Genomic DNA, 12,331 nt, shown 5'->3' on the forward strand with positions numbered 1-12,331 from the left:
AATTGTAGGAGAGAAACTCAGGAACACTGTCATCATCAGAAAATTCCTACTACATGTACACTCAGAGGTGTATAGTATATAGCACTACATATATAATTTACATAATTACTAACTTCCTATTGACATAAATTACATAGAAATTTCCCTAAAGAGGTTCCTTGTAAACATACCTGAGAAGAGGCTAAGAAAAAATTGTAGGAGAGAAATTCAAGAACACAGTCATCATCAACAGAAAATTCCTACTACATGTACACTCAGAGGTGTACAGGATATAGCACTACATATATAAAATACATCATTACTAACTTCCTGTGACAGTTTTCCTCCAAATTAATCTGTTATCCCTCAGGACTCAGTTAATGTCAGGTTTCAATCTTCCATGGCACTTCTTATTGTATCAATCCACCTAGATCTTGTTGTTCTTCTGGGTTTGCAAAAACAACTTTTCATGCTTAACCTTTCGTCGCATATTCTGTTTAAGTGACTATATCTCCTGAGATTAGCTCTCATACATTCCTGAATGCTAACAAGGTCAGGTTTCTACCTAATATCGTCATCTTTCATATGATTCTGCCATTCACGCCGTCTGTTTACATTCTTAATCTTTTTCGGAACCTCTCATATCTGATCCCCACTCTGAGTGTTATCAAATATTTAAAATTAGTTGAACACTCTTGCATATAGTTAGTTTGTTGTTTTGAATTATTTCTCCTCATTCCATATAACTTTATTAAGTTAACTTCCTACTATATCAGCTTTACTAATTCTGTTGTCTATTTCCATATTTAACATGCCTGGATAAATATCTGGATAACTGGGAGGAGACCTCCACATTGCCTTTTGAGGAATATGGAGAACCGACCAGGGTCACTGACGATGTCCAATCCTCACCTTCTCATGGTGTACCCTGTTGGATATATACCTGGATACTTATCAAATGAGGATGAGCTGACAATTTGGGATTTAGCTGAACAAATTGTATTCTTATTGGCCATAAACCATAACCATAACTCAAAATTATGGTACAACATAATGGAATTTCATGATGGCTTGGACATTGCTCAGTTAAACAAGACCCCTATTGTTTTTGTCAGGGAACCAGGGTGAACAGCAAAAAGTTAACTATGAGGTTGGTCTGAAAAGTTCTCGGCATAACAATGAAAAAACGAATTTATAATTTCACAATTATTTTTATTTTTCAACATAAATCTCCCTTAATACATTTATTCCAGTGATGTTCCAGTGCTATTATCCTGTCTCTGTAGTGGTTCTCAGTAAGATCTGCAAAATACCCCTCTATGATTCGAATGAAAAAACGCTGACCATCGAGGAAGAGATAGAAGTCAGAGGGAGCCAAAAAAAGGGATCCTGGGGAATAGGGTGGATGTTCCAACAATTCATAGTGCAGGATCCTTAATTTTCCCATTGCCAAAACATCTTTGTGTTTTGGCAATGGGAAAAGCAGGTGCATTGTCCTGATGAAAGATGATTTTTTTCTTCTGCAAACTGGGTCTTTTCTTACAAATTTTCATCTAGTCTCGTTAAAAGATCGGAGTAATATTCCCTAGTTATTGTCTTACTCTTTTCAAGATAATTAATAAACAAAATGCCTTTAGCATCCCAAAACACTGACGCCATGACCTTTCCTGCTGATGGAACCGACTTTGTCTTCTTTGGCACTGAACAACCAGCTTCTTTCCACTGTTTTGAAGTCCGGTGTGTAATGGTGAATCTATGTTTCATCCATAGTAATAAATCGATGCACAAAATCAATTTTATTCTTGTTAAAATGCTCCAAGCACTGTTCAGAGATTTTCATGCGAGTGCATTTTTGATCTGCTGTGAGCAAGCGTGGCACCCATCTTGCGCAAAGCTTGTTCATTTGTAATTCTTCATGCAAAATATGTCCTAGACATTTTTTTGAAATGCCTATAGTCTCAGCAATTTCACTCACTTTGACTCACCAGTCATCCAGTATCATATCGTGCACTTGATCAATGATTTCTGGTGGTGTTACACTTTTTGGACATCCTTCACATGGATCTTCAAGGCAGATACAGCCACGTTTAAACTTGGCAGCTGATTTCTTAATTGTCAAAAATGAAGGAGAAGAGTGCTCATAAACTTTTATGAACTTCAATTGAATTTCTTTTGGTGTTAAACCTTCTTTTACAAAGAATTCTATAACTGCACAATACTCAGTTTTATCCATTTCAAGGAATACAGACAACACTTTCACTTCAGACTGTATAAAGTGCATTCAACAAACAAACTACTTGATAAAATGACTTGCAATTTCACATGGATTTATGACAGATGTACCAACTTAGAAGAAAAAAAAATCTTGCCGATAGTGTTGCCATCTATGATCGAGGCCGAGAACATTTCAGACCACCATTGTACTGGAAGAACAAACCCCAACTCAATATCATCAGAGATCAAGATTTGGACTATCAACATTAAGAAGCATCAATGGAAAAGAAATAGAGTAGCAGAAGAATTGGATAAGTACAAGATCGACATAGCTGTTGTTACCGAAACAAAGAAGACAAAAACAGGTTAGAGAGATCTTTCTAAGCAAAAAATACAAGATATTATATTCAGTAAGTAACAATCGTGGAAGGGGTGCTTAAGGGTCAAAGCTGTATAACTGAGAGGAGACCTCCACATAGCCTTTAAAGGAATGCGGAGAACCGACCAGGGCTTCTGACCTAATGTCCAATCCTCACCTTCTTGTGGTGCACCCTGTTGGGTATCTATTTGGGTACTGAACGGACGAGGATGGGCTGGCAATTTGGGATTTAGCCGACCAAATTGTATTCTTATTGGCTTAAACCAATATAGAAAATGATGGTACAACATGACAAAATTTCATGCCGGCTGGGGCGTCGTCTGGTTAAACAAGGCTCCCGTTGTTTTTGCCAGGTAACCAGGGCGAACAGCGAAAATTCAACTACTGGAACAAGTCTGAAAAGCACACCCCAACTCAACATCACCAGAGTTAAAGATTGGTACTATCAACATAAGAAGCCTGAATGGCAAAGAAATGGAGCTAGCTGAAGAATTAGATAAGTACCAGATCGACATAATTGGGGTGACTGAAACTAAAAAGACAAAAATTGGTGAGATCTTTCTGAGCAATAAATACAAAATGTTATATTCAGGAAATGACAATCAAGGAAAAGAAGGAGTAGCTATAGTATTCAACACAAAATACGAGGCTAATCTTCTTGAATGGCTGGCAGTCATAAGTAGAGTGATGTGGGCTAATATCAGAACGGGGAATTGGACAATGAGACTTATTTGTGCCTATAGTCCAACAGAAGGTTCTGCTAAGGTAGAAATGGAGGAATTTTTTGATGCTTTTAGAAAAAGCAACTGACACAATGAAAAAGGAAAAGTTGGTACTTGTAGGGGATCTAAATAGCAGAGTAGGAAATGATTGTGAGACGTACAAAAATATTTTGGGAAAATTTGGAGAAAAGAGCAAAGCTAATAATAATGGCAAATACCTGTTGGATTTCTGCTCAGGGCATGGACTGGCTATTACTAACACCATGTTCCAACATAAAAATGTGCACAAATTCACATGGAGAGAAGAAGCAAGGAATAAGAAATCTCAATGACTATGTTATTGTTGATAGTGATGTTGTCTCCTTGGTGCAGGACACCAGAGTGTACAAATTGGAAGTGATCACTATTTAGTCTTGAGCAGGATAAAATTGAATTTCATATTTAAAAGAATAACATCTAAGAAAGTTTTAAAGCGAATAAAAGTTGAGCAGCTCTCAGATGTGAGCTGTAGACTAAAATACACAAAGATTATTGAAGAAAAAATGAAAGATTTTGAGATCAGGAACCAAACCTTGGAGATTCAGTGGCAAGTCTTGAAGAAAACCCTGATTGATTCAGCCAGCAAGGCATGTGGTGAGGTTGTTTGCAAGGATAGAAAAATCAGAACTCCATGGTGGACACAGGAAGTTAAAGAGGCAGTGAAGGAAAAGAAGAAACCATATCAAAAGTTCCTGGCAAATAAGTCAGCTTTTTCTCTTAGAGAATACAGAGACAAATGAAAATACAGAGACTGTGTAAAATTAGCTAAACAAAAGTCATGGGAGGACTTTGGTAGGAACATGGAAAATAGGTATCAGGAGGGTGGTAAGATATTCTGGAGGTTGTTGAAGAAGATTAGAAATGGAGGAAAGAGTGATGATAGAGATGATAAAGGTGACATGAAAAAATGGAAGAAAAAGGTATCCTTGAAGTATTGAGTAATTACTTCGAAAAATTGCTAAATGAAACAAGCAATGATAGCACAGTGGTAAAATAACACTCAACAGGTATACAGTCGGGATTACATATCCATACTTGAAATAGAAAAATCCATCAAAGGCTTGAAATGTGGAAAGGTAGCAGGAGTAGATGATATTCGTCCAGAAATGTTGAAGTATGGTGGTATAAAAGTCTTACAGTGGCTGCACTGCATAGTTCAGAAAGCCTGGACAGAGGGACGAATTCCATGATAGGAGTAGAGCTCTCATAGTACCCATATATAAAAAAAGGGGAAATAAAACTGAATGTGAGAATTACAAAGGTATTTCCCTACTGAGTATTCCTGGCAAGATCTATGCAAGTATACTTGAGAAATAGTTGAGAAGAATTGTGAAAGAAAAGCTTGGTGAAGAACAAGCTGGATTCACGCCAAATAGAGGCTGTCAGGATCAGATCTTTATGTTACGACAAATAGTTGAGAAAGCATGGGAATCTAACAAAGATCTGTATTTAAATTTTGTCGATCTGGAAAAGGCATATGACAAGGTGCCAAGAGAGAAGCTAATCAATACGCTACAGTTATATGGTGTCAATTGTGCATTATATCAAGCAATACTTAGTCTTTATTTGAGTTATAAGTCAGCAGTTAGAATTGAAGGAAGTACAGGAAGATGGTTTAATGTTAAATATGGTGTGAGACAAGGATGTACATTATCCCCTCTGTTATTCATTATCTATATGGATCGCATTATGAAGGAAAGTGGTATTAAACATGATATTAGAATAGGAGATGTTAATATCAGCTCTTTGCTTTATGTGGACAATGAACTTCTAAATAAATCCGCTTTTAAGTTTGCAATATTCCCTGACTGAATTGAATAACTGTTTTAATAGATATGTGATGAAGGTCAGCATTAAAAAGACAAAGAAAATGAAAATAGGCAGAATCATTGAAAATGTCAACTGTGTTGTGAATTGAGAACCTGTGGAACAAGTAAAACATTTCAGCTACTTGGCACGATTTTTAGTGAAGATGGTAAATTCAATATAGAAATAGACAACAGAATTAGCAAAGCTGGTATGGTTGGAAGTCAATTGAATAAATTCATATGGAATAAGAGAGAAATTAGTCGGAACACTAAATTAGCTGTATACAAGACAGTATTCAAACCAGTTTTAATTTATGGATCTGAGAGCTGGGTCAGAAGTAAAATACTTGACCAAAGACTAGAGACCGCAGATATGAGAGTCCTGAGAAAGATTAGAGGCATGAACAGATGGCATCAATGGCAATATCATATTAAAGATGAGGATATTAGGAAAGAACTTGACATTGTCAGCATCCAGGAATGCGTTAGCAGAGCTAATCTCAGGTGGTATGGTCACTTAAACAGAATGAGTGAGGAAAGATTAGCAAAACAAGTGTTCTCTGCCAGGTTTGCAGGAAAACGACCCAGAGGAAGACCAAGATATAGGCGGATTGATAGAGTACAAAGTGCCTTAGACGATAGAAATATAAGATCTGATAATGTCGGAGTCTTGACAAGTAACAGACTGATTTGGAGGAAAATTGTAGATAGGAAGTTAGTAATGATGTAAATTTTTCATGTAGTACTATCATATACAGGATATGATATTCCTGACATGTACCCCTTGAGGGTACATGTCAGGAATTTGATGATGATGACAATCGTGGAAAAGAGAGAGCAGCTATAATATTAAACACTAAATATGAAGATAATCTTTTTGAATGGCAGGAAGTATCAAGTAGAGCGTTGCAGGCTAATATTATAATGGGGAACTCGGCAATGAGACTTATTTGTGCTTATGATCATACAGAAGGTTCTACTAAAGAAGATGTGGAGGAATTTTTTGAAGCAGGGAAGGGGCAGTTGACACAAGATAAAAGGAAAAGTTGGTTCTTGTTGTCAATGTAAATACAGAGTAGGAAATGATTAACAGACATGAGAAAATTTGTAGAAAAGAGAAAGCTAATAATAATGGTATGTACCTGCTAGATTTCTGCTCAGGACATGGACTAGTTATTACTAACACCAACATAGCTTCCGGGACTTTCATCTGATATCCAATCTCTTGTGACTTATCCCATTGGTATCCTATTCTGTATCCAGGCAGATACAGAATATCGTATTCTGTATCTGCCTGGATACAGAACAAACAAGGATGGGTTAGCAATTTCAGATTTTGCTTAATCATATTCTTATTGGTTTTAACCAAAATCTTAAATGATTATACTGAGAAGAACAGGCTGGACCAAATAGGGATTAGAAGGATCAGATTTTTTTTCTTTAAGGCAAATGCAGCCCTTTGAATCATGGGCATATATCAAAGATTCGTGTGTGTTTTTCTAGATCTGAAAATTCAGATCTGATTGATGCAGTTAGAAGTGCTTTATGATACCAAAATAAAATTTCCAACTATACTGTTGTCCTGACAAATTGAGGATTTATATACATATCAGGATTTTTCTGATGTGTTGCATATCATGAAAAATTACCTTCATAGTTTTCCTTCTGTCACTTAGTTGAACATATATATTTATATATATCATGGATATATTTGAAAAGCTTTGCACAATAAGCATCAGATTTTTCATAATTAAAAGAAAAAAAAATAGAATATCATCTTAGAATGAACACAAAATACTAATTTCATTACCTTTTTTTCTTTTTTTTTTTAGTTCAGTGTATTGGTAGAAGATAAGATGTTTGAAGGTTTTTATAATCTCTATTTTCATAACTGTAAAAACTATGGAAAATTCTCGCCTACTATGGTAAATCTTTCGGTAAGGAACAACTTTATAATACTAAGATTAATTTGAATCTGATAATCTGTGCATATTAGAAAATAATTTTGATAATTTGATTATTTATTATGTGATAACCATTTTTTTACATTTCTGCTTTTCAAAAGTTATTGCTAGTATTAATGTATACTTTTGTTTATTTATTGGTTGTGAAAACATATTCACAACATTACCTTGTGAATTCTTTGCAGAATCATATGAATAATTTTCTCACATGAAACATTATCTTGCTACTTTTTCTCTAAAGCAGACTGTTGGATTGGATTTTTTTAATTTTTTTAATTTATTATTTTTTTAAGTCAGTCGTTACTTCTCTAAGAAAAAAAAGTTAAATTCCATCTGTGATAGCAAATTTGGATTTTTTCAAGCAAAACTTTGGTAGCTAGTCTTACATTGAGGTGGAAGTATTTCCTTTTCTTGAAATGAGTGAGTGAGAAGGATTGCCAGAGGCAGTTCTGAGTGCACTGATAGTGATTGAGTTTAAGGAGAGGTACAATTGGTATTGTCTGAATAATGGTTAGCCTAGGTCTTCCCCAATGAGTCTTTGACATCATAGATATACCCATATAGATAATGTTTAGACTTGTTTAATGTTTACCCATATGTTTAGACTAAACACTGAGGTATTTTTCTTTGCTATCTTAAGAAAGTTTTAAACATTCTGAGACTGTCAATTATATAGACTTGATTAACATGTGTTTAATTATTTATTTGTGCTGTTTTTATTCCATTAAACCGTATAATGAATTCCAGGTCTGTATCTTATAAACAAAATAGACTTCTATACATAATTGTCTTTATAGGTCATACTCTAGAAGTTGCTTGCTATATGTGAAAGTACTAATTTTTGAAATGGTCCTTTGACTTAGAAATAATTGTATATCCCTGATGTATAGGATAAATAGTACATCATCCTGAAATCCTTGTAATGCTTACTCATTGTGTCATTGAGTTTGACACGACCATATTTTAAGGTAGATTAAATTGCCTGATCTTGATGTCTGGAATAGGCCTAATAAAATTCCTTCAAAGTACTGATCTTATCTTTTTTGTGTGGGGTTCCCCCCTTTCCTCAACCATCCCTCAGGACTGGTTGAACTCTCCTAATTAAGGATTATGTATGTATTTTTTAACCAGAAATCCATGTTCACATGCTGGTTTGCCTGTTCTGAGGGATGAAAAATCAGAGTTTCCAGGCGAATAAACTTCTACCTCTTTATGAGACACACTCACTTTTAGTCGAAAAAGACCAGATAAAGGTTCCCCGTGTCATTGATGGGAATCGAACATAGGTCTTTCCGACCAAAGGGTTTTTGTCTATTCCGCCTGAGTTATGGAGGCTCTACTCTATTCTATTGATGAAATCAGGTCTTAAAATGTTAATGGTACAATCTGGGTATATAACAAAGATTCGTATTTGATTTTTCTAGATCTGGAAATTCAGATCTGATTTAATTGAAATTTCAGATTTAAGTGAATTCCAAGTGAATCTCATTTTGTTGTTTATGTTATGCTGAGAATAAAGACATATTTAGAGTTTTTGACAATTATTGTCTTGAAAGGTAGAAAAAATTACATATGAAGTACTAATGGAACTATTGCTCTATGTGAAACACCAGTATGATGGACATTTGATTGTTTAATCTCATCCATCCCTTTAGCATGGATTGAGTCCACTAATGAGGGGTTCACAACGAATTTAATGTGGCCGGGTCATTACTCCTTGCTGCATCCCCCTAAGGGCAGTATTCATGACTGTAATCCATGTGTGTGTGTGTGTTCACTGGGCCGGTTTGCCTGTTTTGAGAAATGAAAAACCCGAGTTCCCGGTGGGGGCCTACCTCCATGTGAGACCAACTAATTCACCTTTCATCGAAAGAGACCAGATAAAGGTTCCTGATGTCACTGATGGGAATCGAACCCATGTCTTTCTGACCAGGGTCTATACTGACTAGCCTACGGTGGTTCTGACAATCATTTAACATGTGTAAAATACTAATTTTGATTCTTAATATAGAAATAGAACCTTTCTGTATCATTTTATATTATCCAATTCAAACTATGTTATATTAATGGAAGTTTTTTCACTTGGCTATGCTACCAATTATATATTTGGTTTAATCCTTTATCCAAGTGTAAGCAAACAATGTTTGCACCTTGAAATATTTTCAGGACTGGGACAGCTTGTGGTAAAGGTGGTATAAGTTCTGATCACTTCAGTAGGATATATTTTGCATGAAGAATTGCAAATGAAAAAGCTTTGCACAAGATAGGTGCCATGCTTGCTCACAGCAGGTCGAAAACGCACTCGCATGAAAATCTCTGAATAGTGCTTGGTGGTTTTTAACAAGAATAAAACTGATTTTGTGCATGGATGGGACTTGGATTCACCATTCACCAGAATACAAACAGTAGTCAAAAGAGTGGACAGAAGCCGGTTGTTCAGCACCAAAGAAGACAAAGTTGGTTTCATCAGGAGGAAAGGTCATGTGGCATTGGTGTTTTGGGATGCTAAAAGCAGTTTGTTTGTTAATTATCTTGAAAAGGGTAAAACAATAACCGGGGAATATTATTCCGATCTTTTAACCAGACTAGGTGAAAAAATTTGTGAGAAAAGACTCAGTTTGCAAAAGAAAAAAATCATCTTTCATCAGGAAAATGCACCTGCCCAAAAAGGTGTTTTGGCAATGGGAAAATTAAGGGACCTGCACTATGAATTGTTTCTTCGAATAATAAAGAGGTGATCACAGCTGTGGAGAGGTATTTTGCAGTTCTTACTGAGAATCAAATCACTACAGGGATGGGATAATGTTGCTGGAATAAATGTATTAGTCATAAGGGTGATTATGTTGAAAAATAAAAATAATTTTGAAATTATAAATTCGTTTTTTCCTTGTTAGGCTGAGAACTTTTCAGAAGACCACCCTCCTATATATGTTAATTTTTATTCATGCATAATAGACAACCTTGAATTAAGAATGCAGGATACTTAGTAGTTTTGTACATTAATTCTACATAAGAGGTTAAACCTATAGCTTACATTTGTAAGCTATAGGTTTACTATTCTACATTTGTAGATAAGAAAAAAGGAATTTGATTTTTTTGAGAAGTTGTATGTTCTAGTTGTTGGAGAACACTGAAGAGTGCTATTCCAGAGACCAGAAGCAAATGGAATGAAAGAGGGAAAAAAAGAGGATTTACTGAGTTTGTCATTGGAACATAAATGAATGTTGGACAGCTATGTTTTAACAGTTTTTGCAGAAAAGAGAGAAATGAAATTCAATACAACATAAATCATGAAAGTAGCTATAAAAGATATACAACAATCCCTCGATTAATTCGCCCCGATTAGTGCATCATTTTTTTTCGATACCCAAATGAAATAAACAGATCATTAATATTGCTTTATTTTTATATTAATTATTAACATTTTTATTCATTCTTAATTTTCTGTACAATTATTGTACGGAAGTACTGAAGAATGCTCATTGAAACAAAAGCTCAGGAATTTTTTCACACTTTGACCTTATTTTACAATCCTTCGATCTTGAACATATTACACAGTGGCTCAGGAATATCCAGAAGTGCTTGGTTCTGGTTGTGTGGAGCTTCTGGAAAAAATACTCACATAAGTAGTTGCATGGTGTCAGAACATTAGAAATCACTCCTTACTCCACAACTGATGGCACCGATGGCTGGCATGCAAATGATTCGGCACAGAGGCAGCAAGAAAATCAGCTACTCAAAATCACAACAAAGATCCATCCTTGGTTTTGTCAGAAATTGAACTTGAATGATGGCTGAGGTCAAATAAACCCGGTGCGACTAATTAAAGATAGGATTTTTAAGATATTGTAATCTAAACTGTATTTGCAAATTTACAAATTAAGATAAATTTATTAATGAAATTCTCTTGTGGCTCACTAGTAAAACCATGCAGTCCTCAGTGGACCGTAGAAACCACACTTTGAGAAAGTCTGCTTTAAGTGACCATATCACCATAGATTAACTTGACTCACACATTCTTGAATGCTAACAATGTCAAGTTCCTTCCTAATATCCTATTTTTTTTTTTTTTTAAATATGATTTAGCCATTGATGCCATCTGTAACTCTCAGATCCATAAGTTAAATAGGTGCCTTCATAATATGATTCATATATGTGATAAATAACAATGTGGATAACATTAACCCTTGCCTAACTCTGGATGGTGCATCAGACCATCTGAAAAATAAACAACCACATGGTTGTTTATTTTTCTTTTTATAAATGAGTACGATATAAAAGCCCTACTCCAATCATTTAGAACAGTGGTTCCCAACCTTTATCCACTTGTGTACCCCTTTTAAATCCATTTCTATAAATTGTACTACCTCTTGTTTTTAAAAACTGACATTTATTGTTCCATAACTAACATTTTGCATTTTGTTTACTTTATTGTTTTTCCACCATTACTAATTATTTTCATGTACCCCTGAATGGCCCAACAAGTACCCCCTCGGGGGGGGGGTACACATACCACCATTTGGGAACTGATGATCTAGAACTTGAACTTTGATGCAAACCTTTTGATTACGTAGTGCAGCCACTGAAGTTTTTATACCTTCATATTTGAACATTTCTGGTTAAATATTTTCTCCAACTGCCTTTTCACAATTTAGATTTTTGATGGATTTCTCTACCTCAAGTATTATTATACACTCCTGATTGCATTGTCTTGAATATTTTCTAACACTGTTTGCTCTCTGCTTGTTTCATGTAACAATCTTTCAGAGTAATAACTTCAGATGTTTGAATATTATCTTCGTCTTTTTTGATCATTTTGTGATTCTTTTTACAGTATTCATTCCTCTATCTTCTATATTCTTACCAGTCTTCCTGTGACTTTTGTTTAGCTACTTTTACACACTGTTTTAGTTTTGATTTTGCCTGCTTCACACTACTTGAAATTATCTTCTATTCAAGAATTTTATCTTGGTGTTTAATGCTGAATATATAACTACTCCTTTATTTTCCCAACAGTGGTGAGAAAATTGCTTTAATTGCTATATTAAAAATATTTCATCCTCGCCACAAACAAATGCCAATAATAAAAGTTTCGTATCAATAGCAATGACAAGCGCAAACGAATATCGCCGTTAGATCGCAGTGCATTTGTTTTGTGTAACAATAATTGAAAAATATAATTCTTTTCATATTTTCAACAGTGACACTCGTCATAATTCAGCCTTG

At 34.9% G+C, this 12,331-nt stretch overlaps 1 protein-coding gene across 2 annotated transcripts in view; it reads left to right on the forward strand.

The window, feature by feature from the left end:
• The window catches only part of LOC150107935 (protein GPR107-like), a 243,791-nt gene that overhangs the window by 64,817 nt on the left and 166,643 nt on the right, over positions 1-12,331 (forward strand). For both annotated transcript variants that reach the window (XM_090415461.1, XM_090415462.1), the window contains exon 7: positions 6,974-7,078. In XM_090415461.1, coding sequence (XP_090271587.1) covers positions 6,974-7,078 — 105 coding nt within the window. The remainder of the gene's footprint in view (positions 1-6,973; positions 7,079-12,331) is intronic.

Source organism: Typopeltis vanoorti, chromosome 3, assembly GCF_054136105.1.
Source record: "Typopeltis vanoorti isolate ZY-2024b chromosome 3, IOZ_Tvanoo_1.0, whole genome shotgun sequence".
Classification (NCBI taxonomy): Eukaryota; Metazoa; Arthropoda; class Arachnida; order Uropygi; family Thelyphonidae; genus Typopeltis; species Typopeltis vanoorti.